This window comes from Balaenoptera musculus, chromosome 2 (genome assembly GCF_009873245.2).
Source record: "Balaenoptera musculus isolate JJ_BM4_2016_0621 chromosome 2, mBalMus1.pri.v3, whole genome shotgun sequence".
Lineage (NCBI taxonomy): Eukaryota > Metazoa > Chordata > Mammalia > Artiodactyla > Balaenopteridae > Balaenoptera > Balaenoptera musculus.
The window spans coordinates 91,519,298-91,543,411 of NC_045786.1; the positions used below are offsets into that span (position 1 = coordinate 91,519,298).

A 24,114-nucleotide genomic window follows, 5' to 3' on the forward strand; every position below is an offset into this window, starting at 1 on the left:
GCTCAGCTGACTCCCGCCCCCCGGACGCGCGCCTATAACGTAACTTCCGGGTTCTCAGACGCCCACGTTTGCTCCCGCAGGAACGTCGCGAGGCCGGCCCCTGGGAGGTGCGGTGAGGACTGCGGCGGGAGGGCGGGGCCGGGGTGGTGGTGATGTGGGGGGCTGGGCAAGGCCTATCCCGCTCTCGAGGGGAGTCGGGTGGGGGAGCGTTGCACATGTCCAAGCTGTAGACACGCTGGGTGGTGGGCGGGCCCCGCTGAACACAAGCCGCTCCCTTCTGGACCCTGCTGCAGTTCCAGGCTTTGACACCAGGAGGCAATGCCAGCTTTCTCAAACCCCTTTCCCCCACCCGCCCAGCACAATCCAGCCCCAGACAAGGAGCGGGTCCCCAGCACCTTTCAGGCCCAGGCTTCCCTCCCTCAGAAGACTGCTCAGCCTCTGTCCAGCTCCCGCTCCCGCTCCCACCGTTTAAAACAGCCTGTTGGGGACTTCCCTGGCGGCGCAGTGGTTAAGAATCTGCCTGCCAACGCAGGGGACACAGGTTCGATCCCTGGTCCGGCAAGATCCCACATGCCACGGAGCAACTAAGCCCATGCGCCACAACTACTGAGCCTGCGCTCTAGAGCCCGTGCTCTGCAACAAGGGAAGCCACTACAATAAGAAGCCTGTGCACTGCAAGGAAGAGTAGCCCCCACTTGCTGCAACTAGAGAAAGCCCGTGCACAGCAACGAAGACCCAGTGCTGCCAAAAATTTAAAAAAATAAAATAAATAAAATTTTTAAATAAATAAACAGCCCGTTGCCCTAGGTCCCCAAGAGAACCTCCCGTTCTTCAATCTAATCACCATCTTAATCCTACCTTCACAAGGCACTGGCCTCTCTTCTCCCACATCCAGGGGCCCACCAGTTCCAGAAAGTGGCAGAGCTGGTGGCTTGGCCAGCAGGAAGCCATGCTCGTGACGTGTACCCAGGAACATGGCCACAGCGCTGTGGGAGCACGCAGGAGCGGGTAAGAAATGCCTGAAAAGCCTGGCAGGAACGAGAGACAAGAGATGTTGGAGGCGGGTGGGGAATCCAGAGCGGCGGAACAGCGAGGGTTTGGCTGCAACTGCTGTTGGGTTTCCCTCTTCCACCAGCCTAGGCGACCCAGACGGAGTTTGTTCCCTTCCGGGGCCCATGGGCCATGCTACCTCGCTAAAGTGAAGGCTCTAGGCCAGGGTTACCGCTGTCCTGGCTTTAACGGGTAGCCCGAGAGTAATGACTAAGCGGGCCTCCTGTATTCTCAAAAGCGTCCAGGAGTGCACCGTACATTGTGTGGTTATGCTTCTCTTGCCGAACTTTCCTGATAGGCGCAGAGGACTGGACCCTCACCAGCCCTCACCGAAGGCTCTCTGGGCCTGCAGTGGCCCCGGCCTGGTTCGCGGTCCAACATAACTTCTCGCTGCTCCCGGGTCGGCTTCTCCCGCCCGAAACCTGCGGCCACGACGCGGCTGTACCGCCAGGGGCGCTGCGCGGCAGGCTAGGTCCCAAGAGGGAGGGTGCCCGAGCTGGGAGGTAGGGAGAAGGTTTCCGCCCTGGGAGTAGTGATCCCAGCTTGGGAGCTGCTCATGCGTAAGGCTCCACCCCAGATCACCTGCCGACTGCATTTAGGGAATTACAAATAGGTCCAGACAGAGGTCAAATAACCAGAAATACCTTTTCTGAGTTACCGACGATGTGCCGAGCACCACACTAAGTTCCTAATATTCATTGTTATTTCATCTTACCTTCACGCTAATGCTATGAAATAGGCACTGCTCTTTTCCCCACATTATGAAACCGGAAACTGAAATTCAACATGGTGGAGCAATTTGTCCAAGGTCATGTGGCCAGGAAGTGGGGAAGCCAGGAGGCAATATTCAAATCCAAGCAGATGCTGAAGGGTTCACCACCACACTCTCCCTGATGCCAGTACAAGCTGAGGGAGGGTGTATACAACTGGATCCTCAGGTCTGGACTGTGCAGAGAGAGTGTCCCCTCTGCATGGAGTGGTTAGCATAGGAGGGGTGTCTCAGTGACACAGAATCCTTCCAGCCACCTCCTCACTGTCCCCAGAGTCTCCCTCTTGGTTCCACTGCTCTCTGGGATGTATGGGGTGGGATCTAAGTGGGCCTTGCTTGCTACAGATTCAATACATACTCTCTGTTGAGTTGATTACAGCAGTTTCCCCCCACATACTCATTCTTTAATGTTAGGCTGGACTTTGGAGTAAGAGTCAGAGACCAGCCTTCTTATTCCTGCCCAGTCACTCAGTAGCTGTGACACTGTGTGCATTTGATGCTCTTAGCTTTGGTCTCCTCATCTACAGAAATAGATATAATGATACCTAGTAGGTCTGTGTTGAAGAGTAAATGAGGCGATCTAGGTGAAAGCTCCTTGCGATAGCACAATCCAACATAGAGCATGTGTTCAATAAACTCTAAATGTGGCTTTAATCTGACAGTGGACTCTCAAGTCCACCTTCTCCATGAAGCCTCCTTGGACCACAACTTCTCCCTCATAACTGCTATGGCTTTCCTTGCATCGATCTCTACTGGCACCTAATTATGAAGCATGGGCATTTTGCTTTTACATAACAGAAGCTGACTGAGGAGAATAACTCAAACATTCCTGAGCACCAGAATACAGAGATGCCTTAGGGAACTCACAGCTGGAGATACAGATCCACCAGCTCTGACCCCTCAAAACCCATATGGTAGTTGCCATGAGACAGGTAAGGGCTGACTGCTGGGCCAGGGAGGGAGAAGACTGGTGTATGAAAGCTGATGAATTTGAGTTAAGACTTGAAGTGCGTGTATGATTTCCAAGGGTAAAAAAGGGAAAGCATTAAGCAGGCCTCAAGAAAACCAAGAGCAAAGACCTGTAAATAGTGTGATGTTGCAGGTGGGTATGGGGGGAGCTGGAGCATTGGGAGTAGGGCAGTGGGAGAAATGGGACTGGTTGTAGCCACATTATGAAAGCTATTGAATGGCCATCAGAAGGTTTTGGCTGGGGATGAAACCATCTGATGTGGGTTCTGGAAAGATGGGTGGAGGCTTGGGTGGAGTCCACATCAGAGAGGATGAGCTCTGAGGAGACATTTCTGAGGAAGGGCCACTGAGCTCAGTGTCAAGTTAAACACTGGGGGGAGGGAGGCCAGGGAGGAGGCCAGTGCAGGACTGCTCTTGAGACACCTGGCAGATGGTGTAGTAACAACTTCGGGAGGGGAAGGAGCTGGGGGTGGGGTGGGGCAGAGGTCACATGATTGAGCTCAGTCTGGATGGTTGCACTTGAGGCCCCTGCAGGGTATTTACTCCAAGAGACCCAGCACCTGTGAGGCATTCACTAACTAATTGTTTATTAAACAACTGCATGAATGAGCTTTCTCATACTTCAGTTTCTAATCTGTAAAAGGAAAAAAATCTACCTTGTAGCTTTGTATTATAGGATACTATGCAAGTCACTCTGTGCCTGCCTAAAGCTAGAAAATGCTCAATACAAGTTAACTATAGTAGTAATTGTTGACTGGATGAAGACTTGGACCAAAAGTAATGATTTAATTGACTTAAGTGAGTAATTAGTTTGTCTTTTTCTTTTCATTGAAAAATAGTCTACATTCTTTTTTTTTTTTTTTTTGGCCCTGCGGCATGTGGGATCTTAGTTCTCTGACCAGGGATTGAACCTGTGCCCCCGGAGTCCTAATCACTGGACCACCAGGGAATTCCCCAAAAATAGTCTGCATTCTTTATTCTACTTAAGAGTATCTGAGACTGTTTCTGACTAGGAAGCCTTAGGCTGATAGTAGATCTGATTTTTTTTTTTTATTGAAGTATAGTCAATTTACAATGTTGTGTTAGTTCAGGTGTACAGTAAAGTGATTCAGTTATACATATTTTTTTCTCAGATTCTTTTCCCATGTATTGAGTAGAGTTCCCTGTGCTATATAGTAGGTCCTTGTTGTTTATCTATTTAATACATAGTAGTGTGTATATGTTAATCCCAAATTCCTAATTTTTCCCTCCCCCCTACATTTCCCCTTTGGTAACCATAAATTTGTTTTCTATGCCTGTGAGTCTGTTTCTGTTTTGTAAGTAAGGTCATTTGTATCATTTTTTTAGATTCCACATATAACTGGTATCATATGATACTTGTCTTTCTCTGATTTACTTCACTTAGCATGATAATCTCTAGGTCCATCCATGTTGCTGCAAAGTAGTTTGGGTTTTTTTTGATTTTTAAAATTTATTTTTGGCTGCGTTGGGTCTTCGTTGCTGTCCTCTAGTTGCGGCGATAGGGGGCTACACTTTGTTGCAGTGCTTGGTCTTCTCATTGCACTGCCTTCTCTTGTTGCGGAGCACGGGCTCTAGACCGCAGCCTCAGTAGTTATGGCTCACTGGCTTAATTGCTCCGCAGCATGTGGGATCTTCCCGGACCAGGGCTCGAACCCGTGTTCCCTGCATCGGCAGGTGGATTCTTTTTTTTAAAAAATTTTTTTAATGATATTCTTGTCTGCTTACATTCTTTTTATTTATTTATGTATGTATGGCTGTGTTGGGTCTTCGTTTCTGTGCGAGGGCTTTCTCTAGTTGTGGCAAGTGGGGACCACTCTTCATCGCGGTGCGCGGGCCTCTCACTATCGCGGCCTCTCGTTGCCGAACACAGGCTCCAGACGCGCAGGCTCAGTAATTGTGGCTCACGGGCCGAGTTGCTCCGTGGCATGTGGGATTCTCCCAGACCAGGGCTCGAACCCGCGTCCCCCGCATTGGCAGGCAGACTCTCAACCGCTGCGCCACCAGGGAAGCCCGGCAGGTGGATTCTTAACCACTGCGCCACCAGGGAAGACCAGTAATTACTTTTTAAAAAAGAGGTTTTGTTGTTGTCGTTGTTGTTGTTTAGACTTCCTTTTTTAGAACGGTTTTACATTTATAGAAAAAGTGAGAAGATAATGGAGAGTTTCCATAAACTTCACATCGTTTCCCTTATGAACATCTTCCATTAGTATGGTACATTTGTTAAAATTCATGAACCAAAATTGATACATTATTATTAACTAAAGTCCATACTTTATTCAGATTTCCTTAGTTTTTACTTAATATCTTCTTTCCAGGATCCCATCCAGGATATGACCTTATATTTAGTCATCATGTCTCCTTAGGCTCCTCTTGACTGTGGCAGTTTTTCAGACTTTCCTTGTTTTAGGTGACCTTGACAATTTTGAGGAACACTGGGTAGGTAGGATGCTCTCTATTGGAATTTGTCCGATATCTTTTTTTCATGATTAGACTGGGGTTATGGGGTTTTGAGAGGTAAAGTACCATTATCATGACATCATATCAAGGGTACATATCATCAACCTGACTTATCACTGTTGATGTTGACCTTGATCCCCTGACTGAGGTTTGTCAGGTTTCTCCACTGTGAAGTTACTCTTCCCCTCCTTTCCAGACTGTACTCTTTGGAAGGAAGTTACTATGCACAGACGAGACTTAAGGAGTGGAGATTTATGCTCACTTGAGGGTGAAGTACAAATCATTTGGAATTCTTCTGTGTGGGAGATTTAGGAATTTGTTTATAAATTTAATTTTTTATTTTAATCATATATATGATTAAATATATGTGTGTGTGTATATATATATATATATATATATATATATATATATATATGTATATATATATAGAGAGAGAGAGAGAGAGAGAGAGAGAGCTGTAAGACTTATTAAGGAAACAGAGCAGTCCTTTGCCTCATACCCAGTTAAACTCCTCATCAGGTCTGTTCTTATCTCTCAGTGCTGATCTAAGGATATTCCCAAAATGCACCCCACCCCTCCAGACACCTGAGTATTTGGTTTTAGGTGTTTGCTCCCTCCGGACTGGCTTCTTCCCTGGTACCCCTCCCCTTGCCAGGATCAGGGCCCCTCCTGGGTGCTCCCTCAGCCCTCTGTGCTGATCACCCCACATTATGATCGCCCTGCATTACAACTGCCTAGTAACTCCTCTCTCTCTTTCTTTCTCTCTCCCCCTCTTCTCCCCCCACCACCTCTCTCTCCTCTTCCTCCATCCCCTCCTTCCCCTCCCCCCTCTTCTTCCTCCCCCTCCCACTCTCTTCCCTTCCCTCCCCCTCCCTGGGCCAACTGTGTACAGTATAAGCTCGCTGAAGGCAGGGACAGGTGACTTGCAGACCCCCTCCTGCCACAGGGCTGGCACATTGTTGGCTTCTGCTAAAATATGCTGAAGGAAAGAAGGTCCTTGGCTCACTCAGAACCTCTTTATAACCCTTTGTAAGAGGTAAATCTCTTCTTCTTCCTGTTTGATTCCCTTCCAGATGTTTCCAAAACTACCTAAAATAGTCCCAGTTCTCAAAAAGCCTTCTACCCTCCCTGTTACTGTCATTCCTTCTCTCACTGAGTGACAAAGCCCTGCCCAAGGCATGTATAGACTCAGCCTGCCCTTTTTCTTCCCACCACCTTCCAGGGTTGTGAAGACCCCAGAGAAGCCACCGGGTGAGAGGGGATAGGACACTTTTTTCACCTCTCTAGGTGGGAAATGAAGGCATCCTCAGGTCAGTGGTCCTCAAACTGGGGTTCACAGGTCCTTAGGGGTATGGAAGGCATCCTCAGGTCAGCGGTCCTCACACTGGGGTTCACAGGTCCCAAGGAGAGTACACCAAATAGTTTTAAGGGAATAAGTGTCCAGAGTTTCCCTGGGCCAAAAATGAACAGCAGGAGAAGGCCCCTGGGAGCGAGGTCATATCCCCTCCCACCTCCCCTGCTCCTAACTCTTCAGAAGAAAAGTGCACCACTCACCCAACAGGATGGTGAAATGGAAACCACCCCACCCCATGGTACATTGCTTCAGAGCATAAAAATCTGCCAGGAGCCCCGCAAAGAGACCACTGGAACTATTGTTGGTGTTCCCACAAAGAGAATAAAGACCAGGTGACAAGAAAACATCGAACAGTTTCTAATTTGCTAATTCGAATACGATTTGAGAACCTATTCAAGTTTTAGCTAACTGAAAAAAAAATTGCTAACAGGGACTTCCCTAGTGGTACAGTGGTTACGAATCCGCCTGCCAATGCAGGGGACACGGGTTTGAGCCCTGGTCTGGGAAGATCCCACATGCCGCAGAGCAACTAAGCCCGTGCGCCACAACTACTGAGCCTGCGCTCTAGAGCCCGCAAGCCACAATTACTGAAGCCGGTGCACCTAGAGCCGGTGCTCCATAACAAGAGAAGCCACCACAACAAGAAGCCCACGCACCGCAATGAAGAGTAGCGCCCGCTAGCCACAACTAGAGAAAGCCCCGCGTGCAGCGATGAAGACCCAACACAGCCAAAATAAATAAATAAATAAATAAATAAATAAATAAATAAATAAATAAAACATCATTAAAAATAATTGCTAACATTTTGGCATATAATTTGGAAGGGAGTCAAATAATCAAGTAACATTGCTATACCAAACCTTCCATTCCCGTCTAAAGATGTATGTGAACAAGGTTTCTCTGCACTTACATTAAACAAAACAAAACAAAAAAGTAAGAGAATTGATGCTGAACTTTGTCGCATTCAAGCATTCTATCCATGAATGCATAAACTAATTGAAAAGAAAACCAAAAAAGTCTGATGCATCTCATCAAAAAATGTATTTCTTGTATAATTTTACTTTTTATGTGTAACTATATCAAAATGTGTAATATATTTATGTTTTGATGTTGAATAATTATAATGATAATTTAATTGAAAAGAAAACAATGTTAAGACTTAGAGCCTCAAAGTCACCAGATATATAACCTTATAATGTTAAAAAATGTATATACTAATTACACCCAATTAGGATAAAGTACCAATAAAACTTTCAATCATAACATACATTACAGTAAGACTGGGAGCACTGAAAGAGAAAACAAATAACATAAACTTTCCAACTGTTAAAGTAGAGCTTGTTCACATTATTCTAAATGGATGTGTTAGAATATCAAACTCCTTTGGTATTTTAGATTCCAATGTGTATATGTAAAAGAATGAGGTCATAGCTTTATTTAAGCGTTACTATTCGCAGTACGCTACAAGTGGCGTTCTCTGCAGCTATGTGGTCTTAAGATGAAAAGTTTTAGTTGTCAGTACCTACGGTTTTATACACTTCTAGGGAGTCTGGGAGTCTTGGTGGGGTGCATGCTTTTGACCAGCACCACCTCGCCAGGAGCCCCTCCCAGGCTGGCCGTTGCCCTCCCCACCACCACCCTCCCGGGCTGTTTCTCCAGACCCCCTTCTTCTCAGGATATGGAAGCTAACTCAGCCAGATGCTGCTGAACAAATCACCTAGCCCTTCTGAACTCCTCTCATTTCCTCAACTGTAAACGGTGAGGGTAGAACTAGACCATCTCTAACAGTCTGTAGTTCTCTGAAAGCCAAACCCTTCTCACAGTCCATTTAGAGACACTTGGGGACAGCGCCCAGGGAATAATGGCTTTCAGGGCACTGCCTCCAAGCCAGTTTCTATGCTCCTTATCTATCCCTTAGTCTAGGATACATTTCAAAAGATGCCTCAGCCAGGAAGCCTTCTCTGATTATGTGAAAACCAATAAAATCTAACAACCAGCCCTCATCCTGCCTCCAACCTTATAGATCATAAGACCTGACACACTGTAAGTACTTGGGAAGTGCCTGCTGAGTTAATGCATGACTTGACACATTAATGTGCATTTACATCACGCCGTCACACTGCATATGTCTGAATAAAACTTGCCTCTGTACTCATCCACGTGGCCTCTTGCAGAAACTGTTTTCAAACTTTTAAAAATAATGAGATTTTTACATTAAGAACAAGAGTAACTAACAACACAACAACAACAGTAAAATCCAAACTGTTCAAAAAGACCACCAGTATGTAGTGTTGTGAGGCTGTGAAGCAACGTGGAACCCATTGCTGGTGGGAATATAAAATGGTGTGACCACTCACAGCCACTTAACATGCACTGGCTTTATGACCCAGCAGTTCCATACCTGGGTATTTACCTGAGAGAAAGAAAAAATATGTCCACACGAAGATTTGGACACGAATGTCTATAGCAGCTTTATTCATAATAGCCCCAAACTGGAAACAACTCAAATGTCTATCAGTAAGAGGGACTTCCCTGGTGGCGCAGTGGTTAAGAGTCCACCTGCCAATGCAGGGGACATGGGTTCGATCCCTGGTCCGGGAAGATCCCACATGCCGCAGAGCAACTAAGCCTGTGCGCCACAACTACTGAAGCCCTCGTGCCTAGAGCCCATGTCCTGCAACAAGAGAAGCCACTGCAATGAGAAGCCCACGCACAGCAACGAAGACCCAACGCAGCCAAAAATAAATAAATAAATTTATTTTTAAAAATGTCTATCAATAAGAGAATAAACAAATAGTGGTACATCCATACAATGGAATACTATTCAGCAATAAAAAAAGAACAAACTAGCCTTACATACAAAAGCATGGATGAAACTCAAAAATGGGCTGAGTGTAAGAAGTGAGACATAAGAGAGTACACAGAGCATGTTTCTGTTTATTTGAAATTCTAAAACAGGCAAAAACTAAACCTTAGCGACAAAGCTGATCAGTGTTTGCCCTAGGACCTGGCATGGGGGTGGAGGATTGACTAGAAAGGAGCAAGAAGGAACTTTTTAGGGGAGATGGAAATGTTTTGTATCTTGATTGTGGTGGTGTTGATTATGTAGGTGGATACATTGGTCAAAACTCATTAAATTATATACTTAAAATGGGTGCATTTTAGATGTAAATGATATCTCAGTAGAGTTGATTGCGATATCAAATTTTAAAAAGATCTCTGCCCACAGGACTTCCCTGGTGGTCCAGTGGGTAAGACTCTGCACTTTCAATGCAGGGGTCCCGGGTTCGATCCCTGGTTGGGGAGCCAGATCCCACATGCATGCTGCACCTAAGAGAGTCTGCATGCCACAACTAAGAGGAATTCCACATGCCAGAACTAAGAGTCCACACACTGCAACTAAAGATCCCACATGCCACAACTAAGACCTGGTGCAACCAAGATAGACAGATAAAGAAAGAAAGAAATATTTTTTTAAAAATAAAAATTAAAATATCAAAAGATCTCTGCCCAAATGTCAGAATGGATATTTGAGTTTATAAGACAAAAGATAATAAAGCAATAGATAACATGCTTTGTAGCCCATAATTCTTCTCTTTTTTTAAAATATGTTTTTAAAAATTGAAGTATAGTTGGTTTACAATATTGGGTTAGTTTCAGGTGTACAGCAAAGTGATTCAGTTATGTATATATTTTCTTCAGATTATTTTCCATTATAGGTTATTATAAGATATTGAGTATATTTCCTTGTGCTATACAGTAAATCCTTGTTGCTTATCTATTTTATGTGTAGTAGTTTGTATCTGCTAATCCCATACTCATAATTTATCCCTCCCCCCCTTCCCTTTTGGTAACTGTAAGTTTGTTTTCTGTGTCCATAAGTCTGTTTCTGTTTTGTATAGAGATTCATTTGTACTATTTTTTAGATTCCACATATAAGTGATTTCATAATATTTGTCTTTGTCTGACTTACTTCACCAAGTATAATATTTTCTAGGTCCATCCATTTGCTGCTGCAAATGGCAATATTTCATTCTTTTTTATGGCTGAGTAATATTCCATTTTGTGTGTGTGTGTGTGTGTGTGTGTGTGTGTGTGTGTGCGCGCGCGCGTGTGCGCGCGCGCACGCACGTGCGTGTGTGTGTATACATATATCATGTCTTCCTAAACCATGTCCGTTGATGGTGTAGCCCATGACTTTTTTTTTCCCAAGATTTATTTATTTATTTATTAAGGCTGCGCTGGGTCTTAGTTGTGGCACACTTGATCTTCATTGCGGCATGTGAACTCTTAGTTGTGGCATGCACGCGGGATCTAGTTTCCCGACCAGGGATCAAACCTGGGCCCCCTGCATTGGGAGCATGGAGTCTTACCCACTGGACCACGAGGGAAGTCCCCATAGCCCACCGTTCTTTTTTATTTATTTGTTTGTTTGTTTGTTTGTTTTTGGCTGTGTTGGGTCTTCGTTTCTGTGCGAGAGCTTTCTCTAGTTGCGGCGAGCGGGGGCCACTCTTCATCGCGGTGCACGGGCCTCTCACTATCGCGGCCTCTCTTGTTGCGGAGCATGGGCTCCAGACGCGCAGGCTCAGCAGTTGTGGCACACGGGCTTAGCTGCCCCGTGGCATGTGGGATCTTCCCAGACCAGGGCTCGAACCCATGTCCCCTGCACTGGCAGGCAGACTCTCAACCACTGTGCCACCAGGGAAGCCCCTAGCCCACCATTCTTAAGGGGAGGACTGAATAGGGGTGGTGGTGGAGCGACAGACGGGGTTCTGCGATCCTGGCTCTGTCTTAGCCGTGAGGCCTTGGGCAAGTCACTTAACTTCAATGGAGACTCAGTTTCCTCACCTATAAAGATAATAACAACACCAGTGTATTAGTATGATGACTTTTTGTGTTCCCTATCTGGGTCACAGAAGAAAAAATTCCGAATCTACCTTATCTGACAAATTTATATTGTTCAGTCTCAGGTGGAGCCATGACTTCATCTGAAAAAACTTGCCCTGTCCCAGAGGAAGATAATTATAACACTAGTGCACCCTTGCAGAGCAGTCTCTCTGTACAGGCACTATTCTGAGCATTCTCCATAATTCATTTAATTCTCACAACATTCTATGAAGCAGGTACTATTTTAATCAATCCCATTTTACAGACAAGGAAACTGAGGCCCAGAAAAGACAACAGTTATTAAGGGACACAACCCGGATACCAACCCAGGTGCTTTGGCCCAGAGCCCACGCTCTTAACTGTCAAGCTATCTTGTCTCTTGTTAACAAAAGCATAATTTGCAATAAAGGCAGGGAAAGGAAGTTGATTGAGAGATACTAGCTTTATACAAACTTAAATGTGAACAAAACCCAGTACCTTTCTATCAGCACTTTTACAAAAAATAGTGAAAGCTGATTTCATGTTGGTTTGGAAAATCCTGCTCTGTTTCTAGTTTCAATTGCTGTGGTCTTTCTGAAGAGCAGGCTGTACCTACTAACAGGAGGAAAAAGAGATCTAGTTAGGGAGACCAGCCCTCCTGGGTTTAGCACTGAAAGTTCTGCGTCCCAGGATACCTCCTAGTCCTGGTCACCCTAGGCTAGCTGTTCGCCAGTGAAATAACCCCGAAGGAAAAGAAAAGCTGTGATGTGACCTGGATTGGGCTCCTGCCTCCCTCTCCAGCTCATTTCTCACCACTTTTATCCTCGGCCAGGCTGAGCTAGTTTTAGTTCCAAAATGGACCAGACTCTTTCCCTTCTGGGCCTGATTCCTGCTGTTTCTTCAGGCTGTTTCCAAGCTCTCTTTGCTTGGTTCACACTCACTCCAAACCCAACCAGACTGATGAAGTTCAGCAGGTACACACCGATGTGGCCACACCAGTTGTTAAAATATCCACTTCCAGGACTTCCCTGGTGGTCCAGTGGTTAAGAATCCGCCTTCCAATGCAGGGGACGCAGGTTCAATCCCTGGTCGGGGAACGAAGATCCCACACGCATGCCGCAGCTAAGCTCACATGCTCTAGAGCCCATGTGCCGCAACCATGTGGCAAAAAAAAAAAAAAAAAAAATCCACTTCCCTGAGTGTGCCCCTCCCCATCACTCTTCACCAGGAGCCAGCCACTAAAGGGTTAATATCAGACACACTAGAGATCTTCTAAAAAGCTGCTCCAGCACAAGGACTAGCATCTCTCTGCAGCCATACCAGTTGCTAAACAATGTAAATATCATCCCTGATTAAAACTATGTAAAATGAGAATTTATATAAGCAATGCCAAGAAGAGAATTTAGATGTCATTATTAATTGAATGCTTGTTTATTGGGTCCTCTTTTTGTAAGGTTGCTAATGTTCATAATGATCATCCTCATCATCAAAGGAAAACACGTACTCTAGGGTTAACCCCAGGGAGTTGAGTGGACCTCGGTGGTCTCAGGCCCCAACTTCTATTCAAGAGGAGACTTTGGGCCAGTGGAGCCAGTCTTTGAGGAGAAGTAGCTGAGGATTTGGCTGAACCCAGGGCTTGGCCATTTGGACAAGTGCTTGTGACATCAGGGAAGGTGGGGCTGCCTGCCTATCAGTCTCTTTATCATTTGGCAAATCATGCCTCACCATTCATTTATTCATTCCACAAAGAGTTAATAAGCTCCTCCTAAGTGGGATGCCACTGGACTGGGGTAGTAAGAGCCAGAAGTTGTATGAGACCCTCCCTGTTCCCAGCTGCTTGAAGTATATGATATGCACACAGGAAACACATATGTTCTCAAAGTGAGAGAAACAGACAAGGAGTTTAGAGAAGGGAGGTTAATGTAGGGTAGAGCAAGGTTGGGGAAGAGATGAGGCCTGTTTTGTTCATCCATGTGCACTCAGCACTTTCCACAGTGCCTGCCCCACAGTGGGTTCGAAAAGAACCTCATGGAATGAAGGAATGAATGAGAACAAACTATTCATAATCCTGCCATTCAGAGGTAGTCATTGACATGTTGGTGCATTTCCTCTTTTTTTCTAAATATACGACAAATATATTTTTTAATTTCAGTAACTTTTTAAAATTTATTTGTTTATTTTTGGCTGTGTTGGGTATTCATTGCTGTGCGCGGGCTGTCTCTAGTTGCGGTGAGCAGGGACTACTCTTCGTTGCGGTGCGCGGGCTTCCCATTGCGGTGGCTTCTCTTGTTGCGGAGCACGGGCTCTAGGCGAACGGGCTTCAGTAGTTGTGGCTCACGGGCTCTAGAGTGCAGGCTCAGTAGTTGTGGCGCACGGGCTTAGTTGCTCCGCGGCATGTGGGATCTTCCCGGACCAGGGATCGAACCCATGTCCCCTGCATTGGCAGGCGGATTCTTAACCGCTGCGCCACCAGGAAAGCCCAGTAACTTTTTTTGGTGTAAAATAACATGTTCATTGTAGAAAAAGGAGAGAAAATGATGATAAAGCAACATAATATTAATTGCTAACATGTGTTAAGTGTTCATTATATATCAGGCTTCCCACCCAATGGCAATGACTCTCCACATTTTGGTCTATGTCCTTCATATAGGACTCTCTTTTATTCTAACTGTACACTTAAAAAAAAAATACTTGGGCTCAAACTGTTTATATAATTCTGTATCATTTAACATTATTTTTACCATTTTCCTACATCATTGGAAGTTCTCTTAAGAATTATTTCAGTGGCTATTTATCCCATCCTGGGGGTGTACTGTAATTAGAAGCTGTGGGATGCCAGCAGGGACTTGTACAGTCTATCTGATGGCGAACAGGGATTCACTATAGGTTCTTTAGTGGGAGGGTGACAGAATAAACTTGTCTTAGGAAGACTGAGCGCACTAGAAATGAGCAAAACAAAGCCAGGGAGGCAGGCAGGAGGTGATTCTTTGGGCAAGGGATGCCAAAAGGAAGAGGGGCGTCAAGTACTTCACGAAAAGGACTGAGGACAGAGGAGCATGGAGAGGAGGGAGTCCAAGTGCATTGGGAGGTTTGGCGACTATTCGGCTCCAACTCCTTCCAATTCATTAGCTTGAGAGAATTGTGCTACGTGGTCAGAAATCAGGAAGTTAGAAGGGGAACTCTGTTAATGAAAGAAGAGGGGAGTTCTTTTACATGAACGTTTTTAGCTGGCAACTCCTGAAGGCAGTTAAAAAAAAGAAAAGAAAAAGAAAAAAATACTGGCCAGGGCTTGAGTGCAAAGTCTGGGCAGGAAAGAGTTGTCTGAGGGGGGCAGTAGAAGTTGGGATCGGGTAGGTGGAGACGGGGTGGAGAGAAAGGCAGGGAGAAGCAAAGGCTAAGTAAGGCTGGATGCGGGGGGGTGGGCAGGGCAGGGCCGAAGCCCCAGAGGCAGCCTGATCCTAGAGACAGATGGCATGGAGGGGCTGGAGGGTTGACTCTCAAGATCCTGTTCCCTTGGCACCAGGAGGCTGACTCAGCCCAGGCCGCTGACTTTGCCGCCAACTCTCTCCCAGGACACAAGTACACCGAGTAGAGAAAAACCCAATTAATTAAATGGCAAGCTTGGTGAGTGTGCAGTCTAATTACTGTATTATCATCAGTATGTTGGTAAATAAGTAGTGTTCTTCCCAGGTTTATTGAAGTATGGTGGACAAAGAAATTAAGTGTTAGATATAAAATTCTTTTTCTTGCATCCTCTTTTTATTTCAAAGCTTTCTGACCTGCCCATTGAGTCTCTGGGCTCCTTCTGAATAGCAGGCCTGATTCGGAAGCTTTGGAGTGGAGTATGCAGAAGAAATAGAAAAAGGCTACATGAGGTGCATTTCACAAAGAGCCTGTGCGTTGAACTTTTTGAGTAAACTCTTTCTTTTTTGTTAATCCCTTTTTCAGCAATAGGAAAATCACGGTGGTGGGGTACAGATAGATTTCTTTTGGTTTATTCTTATTGAGTTGAGGTTTTGCTGTAGGTATTCCAATGTATGCAGTAATTTTAAATAAGATATGGGCTTAACAGAAATGCCTAAGAATTTGACCACACCTGAGTGTGAACCTGTGGATTGCTGGTTCTGGGACTGTCTGCCACTTACTAGCTTCTTTGATCTTGAGGCTAGTCCCCTAACTTCTCTGGGCCCCTGTATACTCCCCCCAACACCCCTCAGACACCCCAGTAATTGCACTTGGGTATCATGTGAGATAGGGCAAACTAAAGCACTTTTACAAGTCTAAGCTCCATACACCTTGTGTTGGACACTTTGGAAACAAAATGTTATGACTGCCGTGATTCAATGTCAGGGCCACGTTTTAGTTTTGTTTTTGTTTTGTTTTGTTTTTCCGCTAATTAAAACTATTTTATTAATCTTACACTCTCCCTAAGCTAGCTAATTTTTTTTAACTTAGGGCTTAGGTTTTTGGGTTTTTTTTGATACAGTTGACATACAACATTATGTCAGTTTCAGATGTACTACATAGTGATTTGACATTTGCATATGTTATGAAATGATCACCATAAGTCTAGTAACCATCTGTTGCCACACAGTTATTCCAATATTATTGACCATATTTCTTATGCTGTATATTACATCCTCATGGCTTATTTATTTTATAGCTACTTTATTTATTTATTTATTATTTATTTTTGGCTGTGTTGGGTCTTCGGTTCGTGCGAGGGCTTTCTCCAGTTGCGGCAAGCGGGGGCCACTCTTCATCGCGGTGCGGGGACCGCTCTTCATCGCGGTGCGCGGGCCTTTCACTATCGCGGCCCCTCCCGTTGCGGGGCACAGGCTCCAGACGCGCAGGCTCAGTAATTGTGGCTCACGGGCCCAGCCACTCCGTGGCATGTGGGATCTTCCCAGACCAGGGCTCGAACCCGTGTCCCCTGCATTAGCAGGCAGACTCTCAACCACTGCGCCACCAGGGAAGCCCCCTTATTTATTTTATAACTGGAGGTTTGTACCTCTTAATCCCCTCAGTATTTCACTCCCTGCCACCCTCCTCCCTTCTGGCATCCACCTGTTTGTTCTCTGTATTTTTTGTTATTTTAAAAAATATTTATTTACTTATTTGGCTGCACTGGGTCTTAGCTGCAGCATGTGGGATCTAGTTCCCTGACCAGGGATTGAACCCAGGCCCCCTGCATTGGGAGCGTGGAGTCTTAGCCACTGGACTACCAGGGAAGTCCCTATTTGGTTTTGTTTTGTTTTTTAGATTCTACATATAAGTGAGGTCATACGGCATTTGTCTTTCTCTGTCTAACTTATTTCACTTAGCATAATACCCTCTAGATCCATCCATGTTGTGACAAATGGCAAGGTTTCATTTTTTTATGGCTGAGTAATATTCCTTTGTACATATATACCATATCTTTATCCATTCATCTATCAATGGACACTTAGGTGGTTTCCATATCTTGGCTACTGTAAATAATGCTGCAATGAACATTGGAGTGCATATATCTTTTCGAATTATTGTTTTTGTTTTCTTCAGGTAAATACCCAGAAGTGAAATTGCTGGATCATATGGTAGTTCTATTTTTAATTTTGGGGGGAACCTCCATACTGTTTTCCATAGTGGCTGCATCAATTTACAATCCAACTGATAATTCACAAGTGTTCCCTTTTCTCCACATTCTCACCAACATTTGTTATTTGTTGTCTTTTTGATGATAGCCATTCTAACGATTGTGCTTTTAATTTGTATCTCCCTTATGATGAGTGATGTTAAGCATCTTTTCTTGTGCCTGTTGGCCATCCGTGTGTCTTCTTCAGAAAAATGTCTATTCAGGTCCTCTGCCCATTTTTTAATCGGGTTGTTTTGGTTTGGTTTTTTCTTCGTTGAATTGTATGAGTTCTTTGTATATTTTGGATATTAACCCCTTATCGAATATATTGTTTGCAAATATCTTCTCCCATTCAATAGGCTGTCTTTTTGTTTTGTTGATAGTTTCTTTCGATGTGCAAAAGCTTTTTAGCTCGATGTAGTCCCATTTGTTTATTTTTGCTTTTGTTTCCCTTTCCAGGAGACAGATCCAAAAAAATATTACTAAGACCTATGTCAAAGAGCATACTGCCCATGTTTTCTTCCAGGAGTTTTATGGTTTTAGGTCTTATATTTAAGTCTTAATCCATTGTGAGTTTATTTTGTATATGGTGTGAGAAAGTAGTCCAGTTTGATTCTTTTGCATGTAGCTGTCCAGTGTTCCCAACAGCATTTTTGAAAAGCTTGTCTTTTCCGCATTGTATATTCTTGCCTCCTTTGTTGTAGATTGCTTGTATAAGCAAGGGTTTATTTGTGGGCTCTATATACTCTGTTCCATTGATCTATGTGTCTGTTTTTGTTCCAGTACCATACTTTTTTATTATTTTTTTTTTTAATTTTTAAAATTTATTTATCATTTATTTTTGGCTGTGTTGGGTCTTTGTTGCTGCGTGCGGGCTTTCTCTAGTTGCGGCGAGTGGGGCTACTCTTTGTTGTGGTGCGCGTGCTTCTCATTGCAGTGGCTTCTCTTGTTGCAGACCACAGGCTCCAGGCGCGTGGGCTTCAGTAGTTGTGGCACAGGGGCTCAGTATTTGTGCCTCACAGGCTCCAGAGCGCAGGCTCAGTAGTTGTGGCGCACGGGCTTAGTTGCTCTGCAGCATGTGGGATCTTCCTGGACCAGGGCTCAAACCCGTGTCTCCTGAATTGGCAGGTGGATTCTTAACCACTGCGCCACCAGGAAAGCCATTTTTTTGTTTTTTAATACACTTTATTTTGGAACAGTTTAGATTTACAGAAAAATTGAGAAGATAGCACAGGGTTTCCCTGTATCTCACACCCAGGTTCCCCCATTATAAATATCTTACATTGTATGGTACATTTGTCACAATTAATGAACCAGCATTGGTATATTATTATTAGCTAAAGTTCATATTTTATTCAGAATTCCTTGGTTTTTACCTAATGTCCTATTTTTCTTCGAGGATCCCACCCAGGATACCACATTACATTTAATTGTCATGTCTCCTTAGGCTCCTCTTGGCTGTGGCAGTTTTTCAGACTTTCCTTGTTTTTGATGATCTTGACAGTTTTGAGGAGTACTGGGCCAGCATTTTGTAGAATGTCTCTCAGTTGGAACTTTTCCGATGTTTTTCTCGTGATTGGGCTGGAATTCTTCAGAGGTAAAATGTCATTCTCATCACATCACATCAAGGGTACATACTATCAACTTGACTTATCAATGTTGATCTTAATCTTGATCACCTGCTTGAGGGAGAGTTTGTCAGGATTCTCCACTGTAAAGTTACTTTTTCCCCCACCCTTTTCAGACTGTCCTCTTTGCAAGGAAATCACTATGCACAGCCCACAAGAGTGCTGGTTTACACTCCTCCTTGAGCGTGGAGTATCTACATACATTACTTGGAATTCTTCACAGGAGATTTGGCTATTATCCCCCATTTATTTATGTATTCAATCATTTATATCAGAATAGACTTGCAGCTATTTATTTTATACTTTGGGTTATAATCCAATACTGGTTTATTTTGTCGCTCCAATTGTCCCAGATTTGGCTTTTGGAAGCTCTTTCAGTTGGCCCCTGTGTCCTCTAACTTATCTCCACCTTCCTGTTGTTTTGTTTGTTTGTTTAGCACTTCCTTACTTTCTGTGCTACAAAATGTTCCAGGCTCATCTTGTATATTTCCTACTCCAATCCTAAAATCAATCATTTCTCCAAGGAGAAAGTCAAGGCGACGTTTTAGTCTTAGCAAATGTGTATCTGACTGGAAGTTGGGACAGATAATCCATCAGGTGGGCAGGAATAAGACTCAAGCCACCCTCAGGAGGGGACTCTCCCAGCAGCAGCAGCCAGAATTACAAGCCCTTAGCTGAGAAATAGATGACTCACCAGCTCCCCAGGTTGTCTCCTCCCTCCCCCTCTTGCTGACAAGACTGTCCCTAAACGAGCTCCGACAGAGCGACCTAGGTTAGAAAGTGTCCCCACCCAAGGGGCCAGCGAAGAATGGCCTGTTGCAGGCCAAGTTAGGGCTTTAACCATGGCCAGCTGATACCTCCCCCATTTGTGTATTTGTGTATTATTTATATCCCTTCTACCTGCAGAAAGAATTAAACAGGATTACCCTCAAATTTCAGCTACAATAAAACTATTAAAGCTTGTGTAAAAGGAAAAGAGTGCTGTGAAGAAGAGCATTTGTGTGTGTGTGTTGTGTTGGGTGTGTATGTGTGTGTGTGTTAATTTTGTCCCAGACACCTGGGCTGAGGCAACTTCCCTAGGTTCCCTGAATAACAGATTGCTAGCACCAGAAGGACTTTAAGAAATAAATATGCGTCACCTGGCATTTTATAGCTGAGATGGAGCAAGTGGTTTCTCAGGAATCACACAGCTAATGAGCTGAAGAACTAGGAATACTGGGACACGTCTCTTGATGTCTAGGTCTTTTCAAATCCCCATTCTTGCCTCCCTTTCCAGGAGAGCAAAAAGAATAGCTTTTAGACCTCCTGGGTGATACAATGGCAAGACAACACTTTGAGGCTTCTTTCACTTGCTAGATGAATAAACTTATGTGGATGTGTCTGAGAAGTCATTGGGAGCTATAATTAGGGGTTATTAGCATCCCCAGACACTCGGACATAGGGAATGTAGGATGCAGACATTGGGATGCAGAAGTGGATACTGGGGATCCTGCCATTTCCCCACAGTCAAGCTTTAAATGGTTAAATCAGCAATGTTGTAGTTGTCCTCAACTTTTGACCAACAGTGGGGGGAAAAAAGAAAAATAAATAAAAACCAGGGGTCCTGAGACTTTTTTCAAGAGATTTAGAGATTTTGACTTAGGGATTTTTATACTACCAACTGTTTGAAAAATTGGATTATATCTTTTCTTTAATATTCACTGCCCTATCTGCCTCCCAACACTCTCCCTTCAACGACTCATGAATGAGGTGTTTTCAATGATCTTTGTGTAGGCTGAGATCTTTGTACAGGCTTGGAATTCAGAGAAAGGATTCTGGGCCTGGTGTCACTTGGTGTGGCTGCAATAAAGAGATGAAATTAGCATCAGGCTATTTTTCACTTGCTCTCTTGGTGACCTTCTTAGGGCTACCTGGGATATCATGTCTCTGTCTGTAAACTCCTTCTAAGGCAAGGACAGTGGGCGGCCCAGAACAGCATCAGAAAATAGGTAATTACTATGTGCTTTTGATGATGATGATGATAAAGATAATATTAGGAACTTTGGGGATTTAGAAAATATTCAATTGGAGGACTGTCCTTGAAGATCCTCCCCAGCTAGCTTCTCCAGCACCCTGAGTTCCTTTAGAGGAGCAGAGTGAAGGTGTTTAAAGCCTGCCTTCAGGCTGAGTCTAGAGGAAGCTCTTCGGTGGAAGGGGGTCGTTAAATTCCTGCCTGCTGAGTTCACGCCTGAGTTTAACTTCTGCCTCTTCATGATCTCTATATTTTAAAAAAATCATTAATTAATAAAATTATTATCCAGACTTTTTTATACTCGTACAAACATATGTCTAGTTTTTTGTTTTAATTTGAACAAAGTTTAATTTGAACATGCTGCATTATGTGTTCTGCAATTTGCTTCTTCCTCCTAACAATAAATCCTGGATATCTTTCTCTGCCAAGATACCTAGATCTGCCTCATTTGGGCGAGTCTTTGTCCTCGTACCTGTGTGATTCTCCGAGCGAGCGTCAGTTTTCGGCCTGCCTCTCTTCCTCCGGGTGTGACAGATTGCCTGACCTCTTGAGGTGCGCTGCAGAGGGAGGTCCTGGAGGAGGCCTGGAGGGTGGGCGGGGCCCGAGGCCGCACAGGACATGCAGATGAGGTAGGCGGGGCCCCCACATATACCCGTGGGTAGCTGCTGGCGGTTGAGCCGGGTCTCGGCAGATTTCAGTCAGAGGCAGCCTACGGACCCTGCTTCACCGAGCACAGCGGAGCCTGGTCCCCGGCTGTCCGGCTGTCCCCGGAGCGGGCCATGCCCCCGCGGGAGCTAAGCGAGGCCGAGTCGTCCCCGCTCCGGGCCCCGACCCCTCCCTCGCGGCGGGGCAGCGCGTCCCCAGAGCTGGGCATCAAGTGCGTGCTGGTGGGCGACGGCGCCGTGGGCAAGAGCAGCCTTATTGTCAGCTACACCTGCAATGGGTACCCCGCGCGCTACCGGCCCACAGCGCTGGACACCTTCTCCGGTAAGTTCAACGGCCCCGGCGGCCGTGTGGCCGGGGGTGGGGTTGTGCACCGGGGGCTGGGGCTGGCGCCGAGGCGCGAGTGCACAGAAACCGCCGGGGGGGCTGGCGGGAGCAGGCCCCGAGGTGGCGCTGGTGAGGCCTGGTGGGATCCAGGACGCTCTAACTCAGACTTTCCCCTGACCCTCCTCTGCAGTGCAAGTCCTGGTTGATGGAGCCCCGGTGCGCATTGAGCTCTGGGACACGGCGGGACAGGTGAGAGAAGTCGGGAGCGGCCTTTGCTGGTCTGGGGTGAGGTGGGCTGGAGGCTGGGAGGACCCCAGATCCATCAGGAATGGAGAAGGCCTTGGGCCCTTAGTTACGAGTCTCAGTCTCCAACCTCAGGTGACAAGCGGATTCCCGCGTCCAGGGGCAGGGAATAACGCTACTAATGGCCTGGCCTTTCCATCCCAGGAAGACTTTGATCGCCTTCGCTCCCTCTGCTACCCGGATACGGATGTCTTCCTGGTCTGCTTCAGCGTGGTGCAGCCCAGCTCCTTCCAAAACATCACAGAGAAATGGCTGCCAGAGATCCGCACTCACAACCCCCAGGCGCCCGTGCTGCTGGTGGGCACCCAGGCCGACCTGAGGGACGATGTCAATGTACTGATTCAGCTGGACCAGGGAGGCCGGAAAGGCCCCGTGCCTCAACCCCAGGCTCAGGGCCTGGCTGAGAAGATCCGGGCCTGCTGCTACCTGGAGTGCTCTGCCTTGACGCAGAAGAACTTGAAGGAGGTGTTTGACTCGGCCATTCTCAGTGCCATTGAGCACAAAGCCCGGCTGGAGAAGAAACTGAACGCCAAAGGTGTGCGCACCCTCTCCCGCTGCCGCTGGAAGAAGTTCTTCTGCTTTGTTTGAAGAGCTGTGGCAGCAAAATTATCAGTAGGCCAATGGCCACAGACTTCTAGAACCTGGGGCACGGAGCCTTTGAGGGACCTGCTGGCAGGGCCAGGCCACCTCCATGGGACTCAGTTCCCATCTGAACACTGTGGCGACACAGCCTGCAACTGCCCACTCTTATGTGCCAGGGTGAGCCTAGGGCCTGGAGGAGGGACGGCTCTGACTTGGATTTCTGTGGATTTCTCTGACTTGGATTTCTCAAGTACAGAGAAATCCCAGTACTTTGATTTTCATGGGATGATCCTAACAGTGTCAGCTGCCTCCAAGCAGTTTGGGATCCAATACCCAGTTTCTTATCATGGGCCCTCAGGTCAATCTGGCCGAATTAGGACCCCTCCTGGTGGTCCCCACCCGCTCCTTGGCACAGGGGTGAGGAAGAGCCTGGGGAACAGCTGGGCATCTTGGAGGGCTGGAAGGCGTCCGGCCCTGAATTGGAGAGAAGTTTAGGATGGATTGGGTAAGACAGAGGTCAGTGAGAGATTGAGAGGGATCCGAAAGTAAAGGCTTGGAGCCTTGGGACTGGAGGCAGGCTGGGGAGGAGGAGGCAGACGAGAGGGCTAGGCTTGGAAGGAAGAAGAGAAAGAAGGAGAGCAGAGAAGTGGGGCAGCTGAGGAGCAAGGCTGCCACCTGGGCTGTCCTCAACCCCCAGGGCCAGGGAGGGTAGGGCTGGTCCCTGGGAAGAACTGGGTCTCAGTGCTCCCTAGGCACTGCCCAAACTGGCTAGGCCAGGAGTGGGGCAGGAAGTGAGAGACAAGGCCCAGCAAGAGGAGGGGGAGGAGCTGCAAATTGGAGCCTGAAGGAAGAAGGGGCTTTCTCCAAGGTCACAACCTAGAAGATAAGGCAGTGTGGAGTCTGCAAATAAAGCCTTAAGTTTCTGAAGCTGCTGTCTCGGTGTCATTTCCTGCAGGGGTCAGCACATTGGTCCCTCAAGGCCCAACAGTTTGGATGGAGGCAGGTTGGGTACCAAAGGAATGAGGCTAGATCGAAAGGTGCGGGCTGGACTAGATGGGACAGTGTGATGGGAACTGGACTCGGGGGGGGGGGCGGGTTGGGAGCTCCCCGCTTGGGGCTTAGCTGGTTCCCAGGAAAGCTAGCGTGGGAAGCAGCCTGGAAACGGGTTTCCCCAGGTGTCAGCGCCAGAGCTGCTTTCCCATGACCTCACCAGGCGGGTGGTGCCCCTCCCCTCTCCCCCTCCCTTCTAGAGTACAGTGCTCAGCGCTGGGCTCTGGGGCAATCCTGAGCCTTCTAACCTTCCTGCTCTGATCCTTCCAACAGTCCACAGGGCCCAGGGTCTCAGGTTGGGGTGGCCCCCTGGTTCAGACCCTGAGCATGAAGGGACCCCCATATACAGCTTAAACCTCAACCACTGGCCAAACTTCTTGGACTTGGGTTGGTTGGACCCAGTCTTCAGCCTTAGCACTCAAAGTCCACATAAGGACCCAGTGAAGGTCA

The 24,114-nt window shown here is 46.3% G+C and overlaps 1 protein-coding gene across 1 annotated transcript; it reads left to right on the forward strand.

The window, feature by feature from the left end:
* RHOV (ras homolog family member V) lies at window positions 1-23,541 on the forward strand. Its single transcript, XM_036843526.1, has 5 exons — window positions 1-107; window positions 896-1,008; window positions 21,169-21,726; window positions 21,920-21,978; window positions 22,177-23,541. Exons 3-5 carry the CDS (start codon window positions 21,519-21,521, stop codon window positions 22,618-22,620), a joined length of 711 nt encoding a protein of 236 aa, XP_036699421.1. The 5' UTR covers window positions 1-107; window positions 896-1,008; window positions 21,169-21,518; the 3' UTR covers window positions 22,621-23,541.
* The last annotated feature ends 573 nt before the right edge of the window (window positions 23,542-24,114 follow it).

What these genes read in the sequence shown, in the direction of transcription:
- RHOV (XM_036843526.1), top strand. Translation starts at nt 21,519, where the DNA reads ATGCCCCCGCGGGAGCTAAGCGAGGCCGAGTCGTCCCCGCTCCGGGCC. An exon ending in AGCGCTGGACACCTTCTCCG is followed by an intron (nt 21,727 to 21,919) that starts GTAAGTTCAACG and finishes CCTCCTCTGCAG; the next exon opens with TGCAAGTCCTGGTTGATGGA. An exon ending in TCTGGGACACGGCGGGACAG is followed by an intron (nt 21,979 to 22,176) that starts GTGAGAGAAGTC and finishes TTTCCATCCCAG; the next exon opens with GAAGACTTTGATCGCCTTCG.